The sequence below is a fragment of the Protopterus annectens genome, chromosome 1.part2 (assembly GCF_019279795.1).
Source record: "Protopterus annectens isolate FY-2018-M chromosome 1.part2, PAN1.0, whole genome shotgun sequence".
NCBI classification, from domain to species: domain Eukaryota; kingdom Metazoa; phylum Chordata; order Ceratodontiformes; family Protopteridae; genus Protopterus; species Protopterus annectens.
This window is the reverse complement of record NC_056727.1, coordinates 812,418,797-812,444,304: the sequence shown is the minus strand read 5'-3', so window position 1 is coordinate 812,444,304 and position 25,508 is coordinate 812,418,797. Positions and strand designations below refer to the sequence as shown.

Genomic DNA, 25,508 nt, shown 5'->3' with positions numbered 1-25,508 from the left:
CTCTCCACCACACAAGCAAACACGCATACACCTTCCTCCCCACACTTCAACAAACCAACAAAATACACACACAGACAAAAATAAAAATCAACCCCACCTAACCTACATAGTGCCCCCCACACACACCCGCTACTTATGTATACAAACTCCGAGGTCGCACTACAAAGAAAAAGACACTAAACTCACTGCCACACACTCCGCATTCCCATTGCACAAACACACATTGCATATGTACAAACACCACCACTTTCAACACTTACACACTCACACTGTTACCTACCTACCCTAACCCACACCTAAAACTTACCAACACACTGACATACACTCAAATCCCCACCCAAAACCCTTAAAAAAAACCACACCTAAATCTACAGCTATAACCACACATCAGCAGGCATCACCGTATCCCATAGCACATTGCACCTTACAGACACAGTAAACCACACATCACATAATGCACCACCACAACCGTGGATTCGACATTTCCAAGTTCGTTCATATGCAGTTTCACGCAGCTGCACTTTTGATACTTTCGTCTCAAGATACTGAAATTAGAGATTTCTGTATTTTGAGACAGTGAAGTGAAACCATATATATATATATATATATATATATATATGTGTGTGTGTATATATATATATATATATATATATATATGTGTGTGTGTGTGTGTGTGTGTGTGTGTGTGTGTGTGTATATATATATATATATGTGTGTGTGTGTGTGTGTGTGTGTATATATATATATATATATATATCTATACATATTATATATATATATATATATATATATATATATATATATATATATATATATACATACATATATGTATGTATACCCCACCACCATCAGTTCCCTACACACAACAGTAATTTGATCTTGCTACATTTACATAAATGCTAAAGGAAATGTTAGGGTGATAGTACTGACCTGACAGATGCAGTACTACTTGGACTAGACTAGAAAGGAGACCGATGCAGCACTAGTAGACAGGACCTCGTATGTAAAGTTAGGGAAAGGACCCAGGCTAGTTAGTGTCTTCCTTGTCCCAGTATCATCTGAGAAGTGCTTTATTAACAGTTCTTGAGATCCTGTATTTAAATTAATGGGATAAATAATTTGAGGCAGCAAAAAAGGGTGATTGATTTGAGCTATATGGCTGAGATGGTAACAGCTATTTGCTATATTTGTAAATGCAAGTCCCAGAATAGCAAGACTGGATATGCCAAAGTGCAGACTCACTGCACTAAGTCTGAGGTCACTGTACCTCAGAGTGCTCCCTCTTCTCTCAGGTCTAATGATGATTATATAAGAAGTGTGGGTGTGTTGTTTAGCCACCCTGCAGTGGGGAGTGCACTGAGTCTTGGCCACTGCATAAAATAACTTTAAAAGACAACAGCAATTGTCAACAATTGCTGCTTTTCCTTATTTGTGCTTATTTATTTATTTATTTATTACTTTTGTAATTGGAAAGCCAAATGTTATCAAGATTATTTTAGTATATTCTGTTAGCAAAGATAGTAGAGAGTTGCAGAAACAGAGAACTTCAGTTGGCTTTCATTTTTCATTGGTGCACAGTAAAAGCATAGTCAAACTGGAAGTTAATGCATGTGTTAAACACATTCTGCAGATCTCTAGTTGATCAGTTTCATACAAGTTCTTAACTTTGCATGTTTTAGAATAGTGGCATATAAAGTATGCAGCTGGACATTATACATGGCTAGAAATTATTTACATTAACATTTACTGGTACCTGCAAGTATTTATTTTGGTTGGCTCCATTTGTTTTAATGGAACTAGAGACATCTCTGACATGACACTTTTTGTGCTTTACCTTGCACTATGTGAGGCATAATGGCAGTAAATGAGACGCCTGCGACATGATCAAGGTACTGTCAGTGTGCTTCTCCCTTCTTCATACAAAAAGAATAAGAATTTCTCTGTTTTGGCAAAGAGCTGTTTTGATTGAGGCACAATATGAATTTATTTGTACCTGCTTGTTGGCCCGGCCTACACTGATTTCATTTCATGTGGAAAAGCTTGCCACCAAAAATAATATATTTGTTTATGATCAGTGCTTTAAGTAGCACTGGTTGGTTTTGCAAAAAAAAAAAATGTTTGCCAGACTGTGTCCTTTAATGAATACTAGCTTCCAAAATGTTGTCTGTGATACTGTTTTTCTTTAGACTCCCTAATGCCATTTAACTTTAAATGCCTTTGGGGTGTGCAGAGTGAGTTTGAGTAAAAAAAAAAACAAAAACACATGCATTGTATATGCCTTCCACATGCACAATTAGCTAAACTAGCATCCTTAAATATGGAAACATTAAGGCTAAGAATAGTTTCCAGATGCCCGGCTATTGTTTTAATTAATTTGCTATCAAAAACATCTATCTTTCTGTCTGTCTGAAATGTTTCCCTCATGCCAGGAGGAGTCTATGGACAAAACGTGCAGCCAGCTGGGAAATATTTCATTATGTTTTCTTCTCTCCAGTGGGATAATCCCTGCTAGTTGTAAGATTCAACCTTCTGTGCACAGCAAGTATATCTTGCTCTATGTCTTTCATATCAGTAAGGATATTGTGTGAGCAGAAATCAGAAATGAAAGAAATCTGCTGTGTATTTATTGCGGATTCAGACTTACAGTTATAATTCTGAAAGTTTGAGAGTGTGACAGTCATTGTTTGTGTACTTCTGTGTTTTTTAAACATTGTGTTTTATTATGTCTTAATAAATGTTTATATAGTGTCAGTGGCACAACAGGTAGCACATTCGCCTTTGTTGCAGAAGGCTTTGGGTTCTATTCCCACAACAAATAGATTTGTTGTATAAGGGGGGGTATTGCACTCCTGTATGTGCAGTCCTTTGGATGAGATGTTAAACTGAGGCCCCATCTGCTTGAGTTGTTGGAGCTCAGGTGGATGAGAAAGATCCCATTGCACCTATTAAAAAAGTAGGGTCCTTTATTTATACAAAACACTATTTACAATGTATTACTTACACATTTACATATTTACTGTGTTATTAATTTTCCATTTTTCCATTTCCTTCCTTTATTATTATACAGTCATGCGGCTGGGGTGCCCTCTGTGCGGAGTCTGCATGTCCTCCCTGTGGCCGCGTGGGTTTCCTCCTGGTGCGCCGGTTTCCTCCCACATCACAAAGACATGCTGTAGGTGGATTGTACACTCTAAATTGGCCCTAGGTGTGAGTGAGTGCGTGTATGTGCCTTCTGTGGAAGGTTGGACGCCGAGCTGGCAACTCAACACCGTAAAACTCCACTGCCAATCATGAGTGGACAGGTGATCTGCTGTGGCGACCCCTAACCGGGAAAAGCCGAAAGAAGAAGAAGAAGATTATTATACAGTCATGATTATCTTATTTATTATACCAAGTTTTCGTCTTTACTTCACCCCACTCCTTTTTCCATAACCACCATTTGATTTTAATCAATATTGTTGCCAAATCCATTTTCCTTTAAACATCATTTCATTTATTCTTTTATTCCAGATAACTCATACAACATAAAACATCTTTTTATCTATCGTTTTAACATATTCTTTATTCCTATTCTAATAATACCAGTATTTAATCATATCCATATTTATCTTAGCCACCTCTTTTACAGAAAAATTACATACCTTTCCCATAATTTCATTACTTTTACATTTTCAAAAACATGTTCTGTAGTTTCCTTCTTCCCACAATATTTACAAATTCTTTCACTTTTCTTTTTATTTGTCATATTTCTTTTTACTGGTAATTTCTTTATTAGCAGTCTCCACAAAAAATGTTTTCATTCTACTTTCTTATCTCGCCATTCATTTATTACTTTTATAGCTTTAATTGTTTTCTTCTGTTATATTTTCCCATGCATTAGCATAATAATAATATTGTATCATACTTTTATATTACACTTTTCTCTCTTTTTCTATTCCATCACTTTTTATCAACTACATTAGTATTTCCTCTCGATAGTGTTTCATTTCTTCTTTAATGCATTGTATTTCTTTTTTTGCTCATGTTCATCATATCCCAAAATTTAACATACTTCCATTTGAACATTATTACAGGTAACCTCTCATATTTCCTATTTATCCACTTTATTAATTTATACAAGTTTAGAGAAGCACATGTATGACTGGGTATATTAACCTTAAACCTTCTTCCTCTTTATTCAATTTCAAGACTCATCTTTTTACTGAAATTAATATATAGCCCCATATGAATGAATACATGAACTGCAGTAATTCTTTTTCAAGCATTGTTGACAATATAAATATACTTGCTAAATGTGCTATTTTTCCCATTAAAAGTGAATTTATGAAATAATCCCTTTTTCTAAATAACTTATTTTTTTTTAAATGAAAAAAATCTTTTAATGCTTCTATTATTTTTCCCATTGAACTCTACTAGCATTCTTATTTCCATATTTTATGCCTAACACAGAAACTCCATTCATTGTAAAATATATTTCCCCATCTTAACCACATCACCAAATCCTTTACTTTTCTTTTTGTTTAATGTCATACCTATGATTTTTAAACATTAATTTAAACAATGTATTACTTATTTTATCCTAATTTAATTTTTTATAATCACTATAATGGGTTCCATGTAAGTCAACAAAACTGGAATTCATAACCCCTTAGATATTATATATCCCGCAACCTTCATTTTAAAATTCACCTCACATACAATCACATTCATAACTAAAGCAAATAGTATGCATCTCATTAGACATCTATGTCTTATACCATTCCTCATGTATATTTCTTTACTAAGTGAAACATTTACTAGAACTCTTACTCTGTTATTGTTATAAGTGAGCATATATAATTTCCTAATTTTCTCACTTATATTGTATATTTTAATATCTCTCTCATAATTATTAATAATTCATTACAGCCCTTTCACTTTAGTCTATATATAAATATATATATATATATATATATATATATATATATATATATATATATATATGGGTCTACTACTAATGCCCGAAACGACGATTCCCCGACGGAAAACTCACCGACGCCAGATGACCGACAGGTAAGTGTACCGACAGGGTGATTTGCCGACAGCGGAAAGACCGACAAGGGAATGTGCGATCGCGACGTGATAAGTGTGCGATGGTGACGGAGTTAGGAGCGGTCAGGTAAGTGCTCGAGATTGTGGGATGTCGGGTTAGGCTGTGGGAAAGGTGAGTGTGTGTTCGTGTCGGAGGTATGGTTCGGGTAAGGTAAGTGTGTGCTAGTGAGGGACTGTAGTTTAGGGACGGTTTAAGTGAGTTAGGGTTAGGGTGCAGGTAGGTGATGTGTGCGTTAGTGTCGGAGCTTGGGCTAGGGGTGGGTTAAGTGAGTTAGGGTTAGGGTGCAGGTAGGTGAAGTGTGCGTTAGTGTCGGAGCTTGGGCTAGGGGTGGGTTAAGTGAGTTAGGGTTAGGGTGCAGGTAGGTGATGTGTGCGTTAGTGTCGGAGCTTGGGCTAGGGGTGGGTTAAGTGAGTTAGGGTTAGGGTGCAGGTAGGTGAAGTGTGCGATAGTGTCGGACCTTAGGGTTAGGGTTTGGGTCAGGGCTGGTGTGTATGCTATGTAGTGTCGCGTGTTGTTTACGTTCCGTGTGTCGGTGTAATGGTGTTCGGTGTAATGGTGTTCGGTGTTTTGCGTTGTCGGGTTTGTGTGATGTCGGTCATCTGGCGTCGGGGAGTTTTCCGTCGGGGAATCGGCGTGTCGGTAATTAGTAGTAGACCCATATATATATATATATATATATATATATATATATATATATATATATATATACTGTCTTCCATAACACTTTCCATTTTAATTTCAATTTTCTTCTGTGTTATTTTCATAAAAATCTTATAATCAGTATTATTAAATACTGTCTGTCAGCATTTTTTATTTCTCTTTTTCTTTCTTCTTCCATATAAATGTAAGCACTCCGCTGCATAATTCCTTGTACATGAAATTTTCACTTAGCCATTCCTTCAAAATCTTTATAAAATATTTTTTTGCCATTCGATTAAATTTTTATACAGTTCATATCCTAATCCATCCTATCCTGCAGCCGAAATTAAAAATTCACTTGTCCTAATACTTTAACTCATATAAGGAAACTGCAAAATTAGGCTGACATATGCCACAGGGAGCCTTTAGGATAAAAAGTGTTCATGTACCAGTTATTAAATCACATACGCATAACTCATGTAAGAAATGTCCTTTTCAAATTCCTTGTTTTTTTTGTTTTTTTTTTGGTTCTGAATTTTTTTACTTCACATCTTTTCTTCAGTTCTTTTCTTTAAACATTTCTTATACATAATCTACTACAATATTTGTATTTCCTTGAGTTCTTTTTATTTCTTCTTTTGCATTTTTCATTTCTTTCAGTACACTGCTGTCTATCTTCACTAATCTAGTTAAATATGCTGATACTGCTTTCCATTTTCTTTTCATAAAATACCTTTGCTTAAAAATAGCTCATTTTTTTCTTGATTTCTTTTATATAATTATTTTTCTTTATCAAAATACTCTCTATCATTTTCTATATCTCTTAACGCATCTTTATATATTCTTCTATACTTCTCTTTATCTACTTTTCATGCATTTTTCTTTACTGTAATGAACTTTGTTTATACTTTGCTTTAAAAGTAATCCATCAAGACCATTTTTTATAAATTACTTTCACTGTAATATGATCTCTCCATATCCACATTATTAATATATTTTCTTCTTCATCCACATTTTTCTCATTTACCCTTTTTATTCCTTTACCTATTGTTATACTCCTTGTTTTTCTTTACTTCTAGCACATTACTAAGTGAGAAGAAACACCTGTTACAATTGTTTCTCTTTCTCTGACAAATTAGTAAGTAATCTGTTTCAGTTATGTATATACCCCTATGTAAGTCCACACATTTTTATTCCAAAGAATTGGTTTACCACATCTCATAACTTCTAGCATTTTTCTTGCATCATTAATTACTTTCTTTGATTTCCTCTTAAATCACAGTTAAAATCTCCTGCTACTATAATTATTCACATTTATCACTACGTAAGCTAGAATCTGCCAAAGTAAATTCTCCCTTTCTTTACATGTTACATCAGCATATAAAGCTATAATTCTATGTATTTCTTTTTTCCATCTTAAGTCCACAATAGTTAATCTTCCCATTCTTAATAATGTTATATATAACATGTTCACTAAATTTCTGAAAACAACTGCTATTCTAGAACACTGATCATTTCCCAAATTCCAAGTTACACTCCCCCATAATTTTTCTGGTTATAATTTCTCTTCATTTGTTAAAAATCTTATATTGTCTAATACAGTTAAGTCTACATCACACTTATTGCACCACTCCAAAATCCCTAACCATCTCACTGTGTTCTTAATACTGTTGACATTTATGGAAAGTACTCTAAATTTATTACTTTCATTTTCCTTAATTTCCCAGAAATTATATTTTACAGTTACAATACAACTTTATATTATTTATTATATATTACCCATTTCCTTTCTTTTTCTGTTTCAAACTTATCCATTTTAATTTTCTTTTCCTATCTTTAACTCTTTTACTGATAGAATGTTTTCCCTTTTATTACATTCCAATTTAATTCATGCTCATCATTTATTTCAGAACCTTCTATTTCATCTTTTTTATATTTTTCTTTGTTCTTTATAATATACTTTTTTTTTACTTCTGCTTCCAACACCTGTAACACTTCCTATCTTTGTTTGTTTTCTTTTCCTTTTTCTTTGTTTTCCTTATTATTATTATTAGTTTCAGTTTTACAATTCACCCATAAATGCCCAGTTTTATTACCTTTAGAAAATTGCAGCTCATACCTTCTTGCGTTATGACCCATTTCCCCACAAATATAACATTCAGAGTTGTTTATCAGATGGCTTTCTTCTCCACAGGGGGAAAAAAACATATTTTGGGTTGTCCTCGGTATTTTAGCATACCATTACTTCCATCAAGATTATTCACGTTATAAATATATATATAACTATATCTTTTTCTGCCTGTAACACAGTATTACAGTCCCATCCACCAGTCCACAATTATAATAAACGTTTGCAATATCCAGCACTTTTTACATGTGTTTTAAATGCTGTTTAAATATCCCTCTTTCTACTTGCCTCCCTGTTAAATGTCTTTACTACATATAAGTTACATGGATTACAGTTCTTCTTTTCATATTCTTCAAGAAACATTTCCATGGCATATACAGTCTCAAAAGTAATATCAACAAAATATCTCTTTGTTTGTATGAATGAATTTTCTTACCTCTTAGCTTTTGCATCCAAAGGAACCATTAAATTGTCTAATATATCATACCTATCCAGTTCCATCCAGGAAGAAAGAGGACATTGTCTCCCCCTACTCTTCCCTCATTATGCCAATCATCGAGTACAATGCCCCATTTGGCATGTACCTCACTAGATACCTACAACAACTGGAGAGGCCGCAAAAATACCTCACAAAGAGGATTAGGCCTTAAAAACATGTCCTACATAGACACACTCAAAATACTCCAATTATTCTCTGTCTCATATCGCCTACTTAGAGGCAATCTCTGCTTGACTTACAGAGCCATATCTGACCCAGCTCTGTTAGAAATGATACATCTAAAGAAATCCCAATCCCTCCGCACTACACGATCCAGAGACCTCAACTTCATTACACATTCAACAGAACATGCTGGAGGGACAGGTTCATAACCCAGAGACTACCCATGCTATGGAATAGACTTCTCATATGAGTCAAGCAGAGTGCTTCACTGGCCTTCTTCAAGAGAAATCTTGATGAGTAGATGGGAAATAAAAAATTCACCCTGGGGATCACTCCAGTGGCTCTGCTTGACAGAGGCACTAGGAACTAAGTTTGGGTGGCACAATGCCAGGGTAATCCTATGGGCTAGGCTTGTAAAGGCTCAAGGGCCATTTGCCTAGTACACACCTATGAACCTATGAAACTATGAACCTAATTGTGATCCTAATTGTTTCATAATCTTCTCAAAAACAGTTAATGCAGATATTTGATTCAGAGTCTTACCTGAATTCTACAAAACTGTTGGATATACACAATGGAGAGGCATATTATTCCAAAGACATTCATTTTGCTACTCTGGGTGAGACTAACATGATCATTGGCTATCCTAAAGTAAGCAGTGACTGTACATATTTAGGTTCTGCAGTCCGACCAAGAACACAGTGTTGCATTGATTAAATGTTGTGTTGCTCTTCTTTTCTTTCACATGACTGTAACAGTACACTCACAGGATAGTTACTGTGAAGTCTTGTATAAAATGCATAGTGTATCCCGATCTTTAAAGTCAGGGGATGTTGCCTGCATAATTTTATGTAGTTATATGTGAAAAGGAGTAGTATTTCGTTAATAAGAGGCATAAGAGTAGTGTTTCTTTAAGGCCAAAGCTACAAGCGTAAACAGTGTTGTGATAAATGAGTGAAGACCAATCTTCAGTAGATGTTATAACAGTAAACGTGTGTGTGTGTGTGTGTGTGTGTGTGTGTGTGTGTGCGTGTGCGTGTGTGTGTGTGCGTGTGTGTGTGTGTGTGTGTGTGTGTGTGTGTGTGTGTGTGTGTGTGTGTGTGTGTGTGTTTGTGTGCGCACCTTTACATACATAACAGTGACTCCTAAGCAAGTTGGGTCTTCAAGCAGCAACTGAATGGAAGGGGCAAACTAAAATAAGGGGGCTGCATTGGGGGCTGACATTATGAGAAAAGCTACATTTTTATATAAAATTGTGTGCCATACAGTACTATCCATGCTCAGCAGCTATCTTGCAGAATAGGTTTAATGTCACCAATTTTACATCATGCATTTTCTGGCTTGTTTTTCTTGCCTGTGCAATATTTCCTGCACTAAACTTCTTGAAAAGCAGAGTCTGTCTGTTGATAATATAGTCTTCAAAAATACACTGGACCTTCTAAAACACTCATTCTAAACTTGGCCATTTACTTTTCTCTGCCCAACCTCCACTGTTGTTGCTATGTTCACCTTACATTACTTACGTATGTATTTATAGTGTTAACCAGATAAGACACTAATGTCAGGAGCACATTTTTCAGGCTCAGCCCAGATGCAAGTATCTGCAGACTAAATAAAAAAAATCAAAATAAATTCAAAGTGATACATTCAAAACAGCTGCACATTCATCACCCATGTGCATGCATAGATGCTCATTACTGTTCACTTCTTACACTACCTTGTCACATTTTTATCTGTCCATTCTTGGTTGGTATCCTGATTGGCAATGTGTTTGGTGTGTATATTTTATTCTTATGCATGTTTTATGTCATGTACTGCTAAATTCTGTTAATGCTGTTCGAGCAATTGCTTTCATTCCCATCTTCATTTGCTATGCCTACAATGAATAAACTTACTTTATATTATTTGTATTTTAATGTTGGTCAATTATTAGAGCTTTACTCTCTAGGCCAGCAAAATTATCCAGGCCTAGCTGGACAGTGATTTCTATCAAGTTTAACAAATAAACAAATAAATAAATAAGCAAGTAGTTCCTGCCAAGGTTTCCCCAGGGCCTGATCCATAGGTTCATTTAAGAGACAATGTTTATAACATGTCCTACCATCCATCCCCTCATTACAAGTCCTACCAACTATCCTCTCATTACAAATCTTACCATTCACCCTGTCATTACCAGTCCTACCACCCATCCTCTCATTACAAGTCCTACTAACCATCCCCTCATTACAAGTCCTACCATCTATCTTCTCATTACAATTCTTACTACCCATCCTCTCATTACAATTCCTACCACTCATCCTCTCAAGTCCTACCACACATCCACTCATTACAAGTCCTACCACTCATTCCTTCATTACAAGTCCTACCATCCATCCGCTCATTGCAAGTCATACCAACCATCCCTTCATGACAAGTCCTACCACCTATCCTCTCATTACAGTTCTTATCACCCATCCTCTTGTTAAACGTTCTACCATCCATCATGTAATTACAAGTCCTACCACCCAACCCCTCATTACAAGTCCTACCACCCATCTTCTCAAGTCCTACCGCACATCCCCTCTTTACAAGTCCCACCACCCATCCTTTCAAGTCCTTTCACCCATCCCCTCTTTACAAGTCCTACCACCCATCCCCTCTTTACAATTCCTAGCACCCATCCCCTCTTTACAATTCCTAGCACCCATCCTCTCATTACAGGTCCTACCACCCATCCCTTCATTACAGGTCCTACCACCCATCCTCTCATTACAAGTATTTCCACCCATCCTCTCAGGTCCTACCACCCACATCCTCATTATAAGTCCTATCACCCATCCTCTCAAGTCCTGTTGCCCATCCCCTCTTTACAAGTCCTCCCAACTATGCTCTCAAGTCATACCACCCATCCTGTCATTACAGATCCTACCACCCATCCTCTCATTACAATTCTTACCACTCATCCTGTCATTACAAGTCCTACCACCATCCTCTCATTACAAGTCCTTCATCAAGTTAAGGAACTCAGTTGTATACTTGGTGAAAGCTCTAATCATGATAGCAGATGTTTAAGACAGAAATCATGAAAATGCAGACAAGGGCTTCAGTAAGAGTCCATCTGGATGATACAATATGCCATTCTCTGCCTGATCCAGTTGTACGTGTTTTAGGAAGAGTAAACATGTGATCTTTGTGATGAAATACCAAATAGATGATCCAACATTTTTCTAGAAATTTCTTTCCAAATATTATATTTTCTGCAGCCAGTACAAAGATGTAGCCATGAGAACTTGTATATGTCCAAGCCAAAACAAACATAATTAACAGTGTATGAAAAATGAATCATTAATTACAGACTATACAAAGAGGCAAAGAAAATAAATGCCACAGAAAGATGAATCATCTTATTTTTCTGGTGTGTCATAAGAGAATATCTAAACTTGTAATGACGTATGGACACTTTCAAATCAGGGCTTCACTGGGATGCCCTTACAGGCAAAATATTAAAAAATAAAATGGAACAAACATTTACAGCCCAGTCCAACTTTATTTTGTGCAACAAAGGCACTGAAGCTTCAACTGCACATTGTTCATCAAGTCCCAGCCTTCATTTGTAATGTCTACTCCATTTTACATTCCTGGCCACAGATATGTATAATACCCCACTATTACTCTGCTTGTGGATATTGTGAGTAATTTAGTTTTTTATTGTACATATAAGAGCTGTATTTTTATGCAGAATACAAACAATACTGTAGTTATATTGTGTTTTAGGTAATTAAGCATACAGAATCCTATATAATAGTTTTGTTACGGATATTCATTCAATGTATTCAACATATGTAATTACAAATGCATACTGCATTGTCATGTGGGCATTAAAGTTATATGGCTGAACTCAACAGTCACAAACTTATCAAGCAATAAGAAGTAACTAGTTGCTGCAGTCTTACACGGCCACATTACCTAGTTATTTTAGCAGTGTTTGACAACAGTTTGCAGCTTGAGAAGAAGTTAGAGATGGGGAAAGTCCCAACTGGGCATGCTTAGACTTGGAGAAAGCATATGTCAAGGTTTCAAGAAAGCTGATTTGGGAAGTCCTGAAGTGGTTTGAAGTCCCAGAAACATTCATAGAATTAGTGTAGACTATGTATAAGGACCCAATGGCTCTACTATGAACAGTGTTCAGTCTGACAGAGGGGTTCCTAGTTGAAGTGGGTGTGCATCAGGGTTCATCTCTGAGCCCACTGCTGTTCATACTGGTGATGGAGTGCATTAGAAAACAGGTCAGAGGGGACAGATCAGGAAAGTTCCTGTATGCAGATGATCTGGAATTACAGGCAGACTCTGAGCAAGAACTTCAGCAAAGGATATGGGGAGTTGAATGTAAAACTGAAGGTGTATATGATGAAACTGAGTACAAATAAGACAGCTGTAATGCAAGCAAAGAGGGGAAATCAGAAGAAACTAAGAACAGAGATAGAGGGGAAATAGTGGAACATATTAACAGCTTCAAGAAGGGAAGTCTGAATGAGGAGGTCAAAGCTAAAATTAGAGGGGCTGCTGTAGGATATGACAGAAGAATGCCAATGAACCTGAAAAACAAGATGTACAAAACGGTGGTGCAACCAGTACTACTGTATGGTACAGAAATCTGGGAGTAAAGACAGAAGAGCTGAGGAAGCTACAGGTGATGGAGATTGAACTGCCTGAGACACATGGTAGGATGTACACTGTGGGACAGACAAAGACATGAGGACATCAGAGCAGAAGCCAGAGCAGCTCCGGTTGAAGAGAAGGTCAGTGAGAAAAGATTACGGTGGTTTTGGCACATGTGCAGAAAAGCAGAAGACAATCTGGTGTAGATGATTTGGGACAGACAGGAAGAAGGTAAGAGAAAACAAGGGCATCCATCAAAGAGAATGATGTATTGTGTGAGAAAAGATCTGAGACAGTCAGGTATGACTGTTGAAGAAGGTAGGAGAGAGGCATCAAATTGTGAGAGATGGCAACAGTTGACACAACCCCCCGACCCCATGTAAAAAATGGAAAAAAGGGGTGGATGATGATGATGATGATGATTATATAAGCAGCTCGGCTGTAGCTTGCAAAGTGGACATAGTTTATGACTTGCTTTGCTAGCTGCTTGCTGCAAAACCAGAGAAAGTATAACAAAGTATGAAAAAAATGACTTGGGCTCTAACCTGAATTCACATTGAATTTGCTGTCTAATAATATGCTCAGCAAGTAGAGCTGACCAGTCAAAAGCATGCATAACTATAGAAAACCCAGTACTTCATGTAATGCAGCATGGTGTAGTATGCCAGAAGGCTCCTGGATCTGATTGGTTAATTGACCATATTGAGCTAACTAATTAGCCACTTTCATAAATGGAGGTGGGTCACGGTTTCTATGTCATCAAGATTGGCATGCTGACAAGTTCAGTTTGTTTCTAGCTGCTTTTCCTTACAGCATATTCATCCCTATAATAGTGTAATGTAAGATATTTCAGAGAGAGAATGTACAAAAAACATAGCAGCCTGCATTCCAGTGCTGCTAGTGATACACTTGCAAGGCAGTATTCAAAACAACCCAGTGGTGACAGTATTTAATTATTTTTTTTCTGTTTATACTCAGTGATTACATGTGTGTGCAGAGAGTCAGCAATTCTGTGTGATGATTGGTCAGTGAGACATATAAACAATATTGATATCCAATAGGACTTGTCTATGTGAAAACATGAAAAAAGTTTTAATTTGTTTTGCACTACATAGTAAGTTAGTTGGGAGAGGCTGTATCCCAGTAACATAAATCACCTTTATTCTTATGATATGGAAAATATGAATCTTGGCTAACAGTATCAGCACTCCAGATACACAAAAAGACTTAAGCAGCTGAAAGCACAGGTTGGAGTGGGTTGAGTAGAAAGAATTAAGTAAAAAATAGATGGTTTGGCCATCTTGATGAAGTACATCATTTATTTTGATTTATTACTGCTTTTCTTATTGGGAAAGTCCATCTAGCTGGAAAACCATTCTTCAGCAGAAGTCACTAAGAAAAGCTCCAGTGAAAAAGAGAAAAATAACAATGCACACATTAGGCTAAAGTAACATATATATTTGTATGACAAACGTTTGTAAGCATGTGTACATCTTGGCATATATGTGAAAACAGTGTTAAAACAAAGTGATTTAATTATCAGGCAAGCAAATAATTAGAGGAAAGCTAGAATTTATAATAACAAAAAGTGAAACCGTGTAGCACTCAGTGACTATCTTCATAGTCAGTTACAGTAAAGAACCCTGTGTCTTCCTGTAGTGTTTTTTGCAACCTTAAGGGAGACTTCTTGCTCTTAGGAAGAAATTCTGATGAGCCAGAATTAATCCCCATTGATTATTGCCAAGGGTCTAGCAATAAAGTAAAATGTACAGTATGGTTTGAAATGTAACATATATTGGGATATATGGAGTCTTGTTTGGTCACTGCTGACCACCTGACCTTCTAGGAAGAAAAGTACTCCTATCCTTCCTAAATGTGGGGTAGAAAGAAAGCATCTAAAGGCCTCCTCTGCTTATCGTAACTCACAACTTGACCGTTCTGTTAGAGCAGAACAGGTTCTGGCTTTATGCATTTGTTTATTCTAAATTGCATTTATTGGAAGGATGGTGATCTCCCAAAAATATGGGCCTTTGCAATTCCCCCTCTAATATCACCCACCCCATTGACCCACTACTTTTCTTTCCACCCCACTAACTACCTTAATTATAGTAAGCTCGGATGCTCATAAGCCTAACTACTCATTATACAGCAGGAACTTCTTATTGTAACAGTTGTTAAGGTCTGTTATGTACTTTGCAGATGATAAAGATTCTAGTTGTCTACTGATGTGCTATGTTCTTCATATGTAACTATGTAATTGTTAATTGCTATATTGATCAAATTGTTAATTGCTATGTAAATCCAATGTAACTACTGTCTGTATATTTTAACTGTGGAGCTTTTCTCTCCGGGCCTCCGCTGAAAATGGACCTATGTCCAGTCGGACACTCCCGATCAATAAATGTAAATAAATAAATAAATAAAATAAAAAAATCTTTCAACAAGAAAAGTCAAAACTGTGGTATCCTAATGTAAGAATTTGGCTACTAACTAAACATCTGTATTTATTTATTTATTTGACATTTGTTTATTGAGAAAGCCCGAATGGGCCTGAAAGTGCCCATTTTCAGCGGAGGCTCAGATTATTTTAGAACTGCTGTCATGATGTCAGACACCCTCGCTAGCCTTCCCCCCTAAAGGTACTGACAACTAATCTAATCAAAGCATAAAGACTGAAACAATTATTCGAGTGCTAAGGGCAGTTACTTGATCAGTACAGACTCGGTAATACTAGATGTGTACAAAACACAGATGAAACACTCAGGTATTGAAATGACATCTCCATGGCCTAACTTAACAACTTTTCCCATCAAAGAAAACTGTTTGCTAAACATAAGTCACCATCATTGATTTGACCATATATCAAAGCTGTTATAAACAAGTGACACAAAACATGGAGGAGTTATAAACTGAGTGGATTGGCATAGTGCCCCCAGTGGTTGTACAGTGAAATACATGTACTACAATATCAGTAAGACGGACAATCACTGTGGAAGCCCAAGTCCTCACCCTGTAAGATACTAAGTGCTTCTAGAATGAGATCAGTAAATTACTTATTGAAAATAACTGGAAAATAGCCAATGCATTCTAAAATAATTCGAAAATAGCCAATGTCTTGTAAACTTATGATAACATGCAAGCATACCAGACATTTTGTGATGATTTCATCCCCATAGGTAGCAAAATCATTAAATGTTTCTCTGCTATCCAAACTTGAGAGCACAGATACAGGGCATCTACCAGTGACACTGATGAGCTAGACTTGGTTAGTGACCTGTAATAGGCTGAAGTAGCCTGACGTAAGCTTACCTACCTCAGTTGAAAGGAGAAGGATCATCTGTGGATGTACCACTGTTTTGGTGGGCATCATTGAGCAGTGTAATAGATGCAAAACTGTAAACTTTTATAAATGAGTCTAGCAGATGTTTGTGCTGTGCATGCATAAGAGCATCTTATACAGGTTTGAAACAACTCACTGCACATCTAATCTCTTAGGAATGTTAAGGGATAGCAAAAACCTCTGTAGATGGCATGGATGGTGCTGTACTAGGAGGCTCTGATCACCTTTTCACCCTCGTTCAATGAAAATAGCATGTGCCAATCTGCTAGGGAGGGGCTGTCAACCCCATTCTGGGAGTAGGATAAATGGCTAGTGAAACTGACACCTGCAGACTAAGAAGGGTCATCATCAGGCAGCAGGTGGATAAACTGATTTAAGTCACCAAAATAAATACATAAGGGTTTCTTCTCCTGACATCCAAAAGCAGGAACCAAATCTATCTCCATTCTCTGCAGTCAGCACCTCTTGTCACGCTAAAACTTCCATGATAGAATATCATCCAGTTTTCTCCATGTGCAAACCACTGAGCACACTAATAAACCAAAGGCTTCTTGAGAAATATTCACTAAGCATATAAAAGGGAAGCACTGTAATATCAAGGTTTAAAGGAGACCCTCCAGAGAAGGGTTACTGGTACAGACAAACCCATCCTCTAAGCCCCCAAGCGAAAGCAGTCCTGAAGTGTGGTTTATTTTAAAAACTTGCTGCTTTCAGCTGTAGAGGATTTTTAAAACATCTTTATTAAATCATCACATTTTAAACAGTGACATAGGTATACAACTGTACAGGATATTTGAGTTAAAAAACATCTTTTCATGTCTGCACAGAAGGTTACATATACAATGCCCTTGTAAAGCAATTAAAAATAATTTTAGTACATCATTACCCATATAGACAAATGAACATATGTTATGACTTTTGGAATGTAAGAGTGTTCAGTAGAACCAAGAGGTTCTGTCTCCCCCTAGATTTACTAGAAATGGATAGTGTTCTGTACACTGTGCATTGCACATTGATTGCATTATTTCCTACAGTGATGTACCCAGATTCTGGTCTGTAGCTTTCTGGGCATGTAAATGGTAAATGGCATTAACAGTCTGTGTCACATTATGATAAATAACTGAACTGTCATGCAACGTCATACTCAAATTCTGATCTATACTTTGTGTGAATGAGATCTGTACTTTTTGTGACTACAAATGGCAAATGCTGTTAACATGCTATGCCTCATTTATAACACCTGAACGGTTCTCAGTGAACATCAGATCAGTGTATTTGTTTTATTATTTCAGTGTGGCAAAGCGCTGCCAGGGCTGTCAAAACAAGAAGATTGCTGTGGAACTATGGGCACTTCCTGGGGCTACCACAAATGTCAGAAATGCCCCAAGAAATCATGTAAGTTAACCATCTTAACTTTGTCAAGTGGCGTTGATATACTGTTTAATTCTGAGCTCAGCCTTCCTCAGCAGTATGCATTTTACTGAAACTCTTTTCTTTTAGTATCAAGTGTGGCAATGTTTTCTGGCCCACACAGAGTTTCTATGGTGTCAAGTGTCACAATATTACATTTTTTTTATTTCCAAGAATAGGTTGGCATTATATACTTTCAGACATGCCATGTGCAGTTTAAATGACTGAGTCAGTTAGCTGTTTCCAGTTAGTTTTGATCCTTTCTTGCGTAAACAACTTCAGACATAATAGAGACATAACAGAGAAGGGTAGTATGTGCCTGATGAGGCATCTTGCTGCATATAGTTTTGGAAGGTTTTCCATAATGTGGATACAGTAAGAGTTTGATGACTTTATGCTGTGATTCAGATCTATCAGACGAATCTTCAGGAAATAAGTAGAGAAGAATGTGCCCAGTCTTCACAAAACTTATCGAAGTAGCTGCTGGTCAAACTATGACATACAGTGCAGCTGCTATTTACAGTAAAAGTAAATGAATGCAGCACATTTAGAATCCTCACCATCACAAGTTTAACAGCAGCTGAGTAAGTGAAATAAACAAAAAATTACATTGTTTTCAGAAATTCATTCTTTGATGGTGATTTGCTAAAATGTACATATATTGTTTGGCATGTCTGAAAACTAATTGAATGATTGTATTCTTGCTAGCTGTACTACACATTTGGTTTCAAACAGTTCTCTAGGTAGACTGATTGCAGATTACAAAGAGTATATATGTATATATTATGTGTAAGGACATACTAAATTAAGTGAGTGGTGGTGGTGTTGCAGTAGTGTTGTCGCCTCACAGTAAGATGGCATCCTGTTCGATTCTCAGCTAAAGCGTCTTCTGTGTGGAGACATGCATGAATGGGCGTACCTTCGTTGAAGGTTGTGCATCAGGGCTGGCAACTCGGTAAGTAAAAATCTACTGCCAATCATTAGCGGACCGGAGTTCCACTGTGGCGACCCCTAACTTCGCTTCCACCCTTATACAGGGAGCAAGACAATCCGAATCTCCCGTGGTTAGTATAGCAACTCTGAGTCCCTAGAATACACACTGGACACCTTTGCATATCTGCAGACTTCATCTCAATGATCCATCTTTGTCCAAAAGTAACCCACTAAAACCATGTCCCCCTGATTAGATATGTAAGACCCAGTGTTAGAGACCTGGCTGAAGTTCACATACCTGTTAAGTTCCTGTTGTCCTACTTCAGCAGTGCTGCAGCTACAGAACTTAACAAGGATGGACTGACAGGTCATTTGATGAGGAAAGTCATACTGTTGCCTGTCTGGACTTCCCCTAATTTGCCTACACATTTCTTTGTGTATGCTTGCCGTAGATTGAGAAAAGATGGATTGACCTGTAGTTATGGGGTTCCTGTCTAAATATCCTGTTATGCAGGGGAAATTGTTACCCTGTCACCTGTCCTGAGCACAGCTTCAGTCTGCATTTAGAAACTGTGTATTTTTTTTCTACATTAGTCCACCTAAGATCCCAATTGGTGATTTTGACTTATTCGTTACAGTCACTAAACCCCTTTCTGTACTTCATCCCCAGTCACCTTGCCATCTGTCCTTATTCCTAGCCACATTCACTAAGGGACATGCTTTGAATGTATGCATTGCATTATCTACAAAGTTATCAGTGACACTGCCTCTGTTGAGAGTTTATTGTATATGTAAACTCACTCCAAGGGAATAAGAATTATAGTAATAATATTAGCGTTGCCGCCTCACAGTAAGATGCTGTCCGGTTCGATTCTCAGCTAGAGCGTCTTCTGTGTGGAGACATGCATGAATGGGCGTACCTTCGTTGAAGGTTGTGATTCAGGCCTGGCAAGCCAGTACGTAAAAATCAACTGCCAATCATTAGTGGACCGGAGTTCCGCTTTGGCGACCCCTAACTGGGAAAAGCCGAAAGACACAATATTAATAATAATAATAATAATAACAATAATAGTACCAATTTATTAATCAGGTAGATCCACTGGACACACAGTCTCTTTTTAGGGGTAACCTGGGAGCAATGTCTGATTAAGTGATTTCTTCAGTGACTTAAGCAAATGAGGGCTTAGAGAATCAAACCCTGTATCTCAGGAACTACAGCAAACAGCCTGTGCCAGCTGCCAGAATATGTTGTCTAATATATCATCTCCAGTGTTACCAACTTGGTGCCTGCCAATATATTACCAGGAGGGACTCTCCGTGTGGGCATCAGTTGGTTTCATATTGCCAAAGGCCTTCTCAACAGCTAGTTGCTTTATGGTTTGTGCTTCCAGTGCTCGCTGCCATGTGGTACACAGTATACACCAGCAGTGGTATAACCGACTTTGTTAACCCCAGAATTGCAGTCTTTTCTAGTCGCTCTGACTGCTCAGATGTCATCCAAGTGTTTCTCAATGAACTAACCCATGTGTACCGTTCTAAGCTGAGTCTTCGTTGTGCTTTTGCAGTCATTAGGTTTACATCAGGGCTACTACTGGAACACGTTATTTTGCCTTGAACAGTAATGTGACTTTCCTTGTACACAGTAACAGAAGGGTTTTGGTGTAGAATGTGGCTGGAAGATTTTTTCTTGACAACCCAGAGAAGAGCCAGAAAAGAGTGAGGCAGGGGACCATAAAGCAGCATTAGGGTTGCAGCTTACATGTCCATCAGATTAGTACACTGCAACAGCATTGATTTGCATGACTGTAGCAGGGTCTTCCTTATGTGAAGAATCAGCATCCTAACCCCTTTCTTCTGCTGACGATAAGCATGATGAAAAGGCAACCCTTTCTAAACTCTCTTTTGGGGCAAAACAGTGGCTGGTGAACAGTACCTTTTGTACTGCCCTGAAGTTTAAGAACGAGTTACTGTCTGACTAGGCCTTAGAGTCACTTAGTTGGAACCCTGAAGATGAAAACGCTCATGAATTGCCTCATCACTTCCAATCCCTTTGAGTTGGCGACAGCAGACCTCCACAGTTCCCTGGTACCTTTGGGGTCTTCACCCAAGCATTTTTTTGTTATTTGTCTTATATTAGTGTTTTAGTTCCATCTTAAGCACACAACCAGCCTCCCCTCTCCACAACCATTAGCCCTGAGCAGGAGAAGTGTGTGTCATCCCTCCTTGACAGTCATCTAAGTCCATAACTTCCCTTTCTGTTTCTTCAAGGGCTGTAGAGTCTGAGCTTTTTGAAGCCTTTGTTTCTGACATGAATACTGTATCTGAATCTCTCTTCTTGACTCTTTTCCCAAGGATGACCTAACTTTTGAGGATGCCTGGCAAACTCTGAAGATTTTGGGGGGCTGAACCTGTTGTCCATCTCTTTCTCTCTCTCTTTTCCCATTGTAGGCTAGATTTCTGTTAGTGGATAAAAGGGAGAAAAGGAGCCTTGGGTCAACACCCACTGAATGTGTTTACTGGGCCTTTGCACCTGCACAAAGGCAGATTGATGTTATAAGCCCCACTGCTGAATAGTCTAGTTTTCTTTCAGGCCAGCAATGAATTCTCCTTTACACAGTCTTCAACTCATTACAGCTGAGTGTGCCGCCTGGCATTTCTGCAGTTACCTCCTGTTGCACCAAAAAGTATCAAATATTGCTTGTTCATATTAGCATTAATAATTCCAAAACCACACTACATAGAAGGTATCAGAATATTTTATATTGAAGCATACATGATGGCAAACACAATTGTATTGATATATCACCTCTGTCAATAAAGATTTGTTAGAACTGTAAGGTGATTACATTTTTAAAGGCTCAGACCACACCCACTGGGACTTAAAGGTGCACTCTCAAAAGAGCTGTGCTGGAGGGAGTGAGTTACATCTTTCATTGCTTGCTGTAGTCACACATGCATGTCTGGCTTCTTTTTCTTCTATCTTATTATGTTTTTCATCTTTAACTGTTTATACCATGTATCACTGACTATTTTAAGTTGCATTTCTGACGTCTCCAGTGTAGAATTTTCTCTAGATTCACATCTACCTACTCTGATAATGACTTTTGTCTTATCCTACCTGAGGGAGATGTCTATATTATCTGTATCATGATTTCTGTTTCTGTGTCTGTGAATTCACAGTCCATTAACATGGTTTTAGCTTAGTGTGATACATATGAGCAGGCTCATTTTCTTCCATTTCTGAATTTGTACATTTCAGATTCTACACTCTTTCAGTGTTGAAAGTGTTTGTGTATTTCAACAACATCATGTAGTTTGTCTTTTGTTTCTGCCATAATCTCATATGCTTGGAAAGCTTTTTGCCTGCTGTGTGTAGAATCTGCCCAAAGCATTTGACAGCATTTTTTTAAACAAGAAACATTTTTATTAAGTTATTACTTATGATATAGGTAATCATACATTTATATAAATGAAAACAAACTATATTGACATAAACCCAGTTGCAAGCATTTTACATCACAAACCATACTAACAATCCCAATTGCAAACATTATGCATCACTTATAATCTACCCAACTATTTTCATCAAACATAACATAACATAGCTCATTCAAGTCCTACAGTCTTTTAAACCTTATTTCTCTGCTATATGTGTTCAGAGGTTCATACTAGGCTATCGTTTCTTGGGCCTATACAAGCCTAGCCATAACAAATCCCTGGCTATTTCTTCCCACAATATTTACTTCCCTGAACCCCTGTCTAGGAGGGTGACTGATGTGATCCCCGGGGTGAATTTCCTATCTCCCATCCAATCATCAAGGTTCCTTTTGAAGAGGGTCAAAGAGGTTTTCTGCTTGACATGTATGGGCAGTCTAGTCCAGAGTCTGGGGAGTCTCTGGGTCAGAAACCTATCCCTCCAGCATGTTTTGTTCATTGTGATGACGAGGTTTAGATCCCCGGAGCATGTGGCTCTGATGGATTGGGATTTCTTTAAGTGTAGCATGTCCAACAGCTCTGGGTTTGACATGGCCTTGTATGTTAAGCAGAGATCACCTCTGAGTAGACGATATGTGACAGAGTGTAACTGGAGGTTTTTTAGAAGGTCAGCATAGGGCATCTGCCTTAGGCCTGTAATTCTTTTAGTGAGGTATTTCTGCGCCCTTTTTAGTTGTTGTAGATGTCTTCAGAGGTACATACTCAGCGGGCATTGTATTCTATAATGGGTCTAATGACGGATGAGTACAGTGGGACAATGACCTCCTTTTTTCTGGATAAAAAGCCCTTAGTGATGAGGTGTGCCACATAGAAGGATTTCCTGACTGTTGTGACGATGTGGTTATCGAAGGTGATACCACTGTCCACTCGTGTCAGTAAGTCTTTTATCACACTTTTGGTGTTTAGTGCACTGCCACCTATGTGGTAATTCATGGGTGCATGTTTTTCCCAAAGGGGATAACTGTACATTTCTTGGCATTGAGCTTGAGCCCATGGCTCTGACACCAAGCATCTGTTTCTGTAAGGCCCTTTTGTAGAATATCCACATAATTTGTGGATTCAATAATGGCTCCCAGTTTGTAGTCATCTGTGAACTTGTTTAGCCAGAGTCCCTTAGTGTTGGCCTGTACTTCAGAGAGGTAGATGCCAAACAAGAGCGGTCCCAGGACTGAACCCTGAGGTACTCCACTTGTCACTTGTCTGGAGCTGGATTTGGAATCGGCTACTTTTACAGTGTGGGTTCTGTCCATTTGGTAACCCATCGATTGATGTAGGGATTAATGGCCAGCTTAGTAAGTTTATCTATGATTCCAGAGTGGGGGAGGGTGTCGAAGGCCTTGGCAAGGTCCAGATAGGCTGTGTGGACTGCCTTACCCTCGTCCACAGCTCTGGAGACTGATTTGAAGAAGTCAATCAGGTTCAGGAGACAATATCGGCCCTTCATGAACCCAAACTGGGTGAGGTCCAGTGTTTGAAGGTTGCCAATGTCTTTATTTATATGTTCCATGATAATACGTTCCATGGCTTTGCAGATCAGGCTCGTTAGACTGATGGGGTGGTAGTTCCCAGGATCCAAGGTGGATCCCCCCTTGTGGAGTGGGATAACTGTAGCTGTGCACCACTCAGTGGGCACAAAGCCTGAGGTGAGGCTATGATTAAACATGACACTTAGATGAGGTGCTAGTTCATTATGTAGTTCCCAAAATTCCCATTTTTTCTATGTAATTTGCTCCTACCCTTTTCTAAAGATCCCAATTCCAGTTGCTTTATCTCTGTTACATTATTCAGCACGTCTAGTGCAGTTGGTTTGGACTTTGACTTCCATTTTCTAGTAATTGCTTTCTTGACAGCCACCATAATTAGACTCAGCAAGGCCTTACTTTGTCTAGGCAATTCCGATTCTGTATCATAGCTTAGAAAAAACATTTCCCTAGTTACACCAATTTGCTCACCCAGTATGTCTGGCAGAGCAGTCTGCAGGGAATCTTTAAAGCCTGCCAACTCATTGCACTCTCAGAAAGTATACTGCCATTTACCTTTCTCTTCCCTGTCACACCTTCAACCAACATTTCCTGCCTACCTGAGGAAAAATTCTCTGGAGCCTACTTGGGGTATAAAAATATCTATGTACACATTTCCATGCAAAAATCCTGAATCTTCTAGATTGTGTTCCATATTTGGGGGACATTCATATAACCCCCCAATGTTTCTTTGAAAATTGCTTACACAGTCTCTCTTCCCAATCCTTTTTTAACCTCCTCTGATTGATTCTTATAGTTATGCAATATTTGATATGCTGTACTAATTATTCTTGTTTTTAATGGCAGCTTCTGCTCTATATTCTACTAAAACTCTGCCAGTGCTGTTCTTTCATTTAAGACCCCATATTTCTTTCTCTTTGCCTATACTCTGATATCAGTCCTTGATAGGGAAGGCAGTCTCTAACATGCAGTCCATTCTAGGTGTCTTCCCATTCTATTACCTTTCCCTTTCAAGTTGTTTGCTCTCAGTACCTTAGTTCTTTTGCCAGTTTTCTCCAGTAAATTCCAGCCCCCTCTTGCCTATTGTCTTTAACACTAATTATAGTCATTCATATCGACAGAATCTCCTTTCTCCATTCCAGTGTTGGCTTAGTTCTTAGAATACTTTCTGCTACTTTATGAATATAATATTCTCTATAATTATTGCTCTTCTCCTTAAAGATCTGCAACCAAAATCCCAGTCTCTCCTTGTTTCTTGAGCTTCCCCCATTACATCATCATCCCTTTCCACTTTGAATTATATGTTTCTGTTGTGCTATAAATAGGAGCCTTAACTTTTTAGCTCTAAAATACCTCTTCAAATTGCATAATCCCAATCCGCCTTGTTCTATTGGAAGAATCAGCTTATCCCACTTGACTCTTGCCATCTTTACCTCCCAGATAAAATCCTTCAGATCTTTATTAATTGCTATCCACAACTTCTCTATTATTTTTTGTTTAGTCTCTTCCCACATATCTGTACCTGCCATACTGGAATGATTTTTACTCCATACTCTTGAATACTTCATTTTATCATGCCCCCATAAATATGGATATTACTGAACCAATGCATGTACCGCGGTAGTGGTGCTGCAGTAGCGTTGTCGCCTCACAGCAAGACGCTGTCCCATTCGATTCTCAGCTAGAGCGTC

The 25,508-nt window shown here is 37.9% G+C and overlaps 1 protein-coding gene across 5 annotated transcripts in view; it reads left to right on the top strand.

Annotated features, from left to right (window-relative positions):
* LTBP1 (latent transforming growth factor beta binding protein 1) overlaps positions 1 to 25,508 on the top strand; it is a 2,555,437-nt gene that overhangs the window by 1,164,833 nt on the left and 1,365,096 nt on the right. For all 5 annotated transcript variants that reach the window (XM_044058988.1, XM_044058973.1, XM_044058980.1 and 2 more), the window contains one exon: positions 17,791 to 17,893. In XM_044058988.1, coding sequence (XP_043914923.1) covers positions 17,791 to 17,893 — 103 coding nt within the window. The remainder of the gene's footprint in view (positions 1 to 17,790; positions 17,894 to 25,508) is intronic.